The 470-nt window shown below is 45.5% G+C and overlaps 1 protein-coding gene across 1 annotated transcript in view; it reads right to left on the reverse strand.

The window, feature by feature from the left end:
• Nucleotides 1–470, reverse strand: part of LOC119585239 (putative uncharacterized protein MYH16) — a gene marked incomplete at its 5' end in the record, with an annotated part of 81,296 nt that overhangs the window by 65,356 nt on the left and 15,470 nt on the right. Inside the window, 1 exon segment of the mRNA XM_037933898.1 lies at nt 295–391. Within this exon segment, the coding sequence (XP_037789826.1) occupies nt 295–391 (97 nt within the window).

The raw sequence follows: 470 nt of genomic DNA on the forward strand, positions 1-470 counted from the left end.
CGCAAGACTGAATCAGAGGACAAACAGCATTTAGGCGTGTGTGTATTACGCAACCGTGTTGTACACGCGTGTGCACGCAAGGCTAAATCATAGGCCAAACAGAATATGGGCATGTGTGGATACTTATCCGTGTTGTTGTATGCACGTGAACGCAAGACTAAAAATCATAGGCCAGACAGCATATGGGAGTGTGTGTATGTACGTATCCGTGTTGTATACGCATGTGTACGCAAGACTAAAAATCATAGGACAACCAGCACACAGAGGGAGCGTGCGACCTCTAGAGCGCCTTACCTATGCCTTTTTGCTGTAACATCTCCAAGAGCTTTTTTATACTCTCGTCTCTCGCAGATAAAGTCTGCTTTTGGGTCTCTATTCTCAGCTCCAGTTCCTGAAAATATGAAAATGATTAGCATATTCGATTTGTTCTGAGGGGGGGAGGGGGAATAAGAAAGGGGGGGATGAGATCT

The sequence above is a fragment of the Penaeus monodon genome, chromosome 19, assembly GCF_015228065.2.
Source record: "Penaeus monodon isolate SGIC_2016 chromosome 19, NSTDA_Pmon_1, whole genome shotgun sequence".
Classification (NCBI taxonomy): Eukaryota; Metazoa; Arthropoda; class Malacostraca; order Decapoda; family Penaeidae; genus Penaeus; species Penaeus monodon.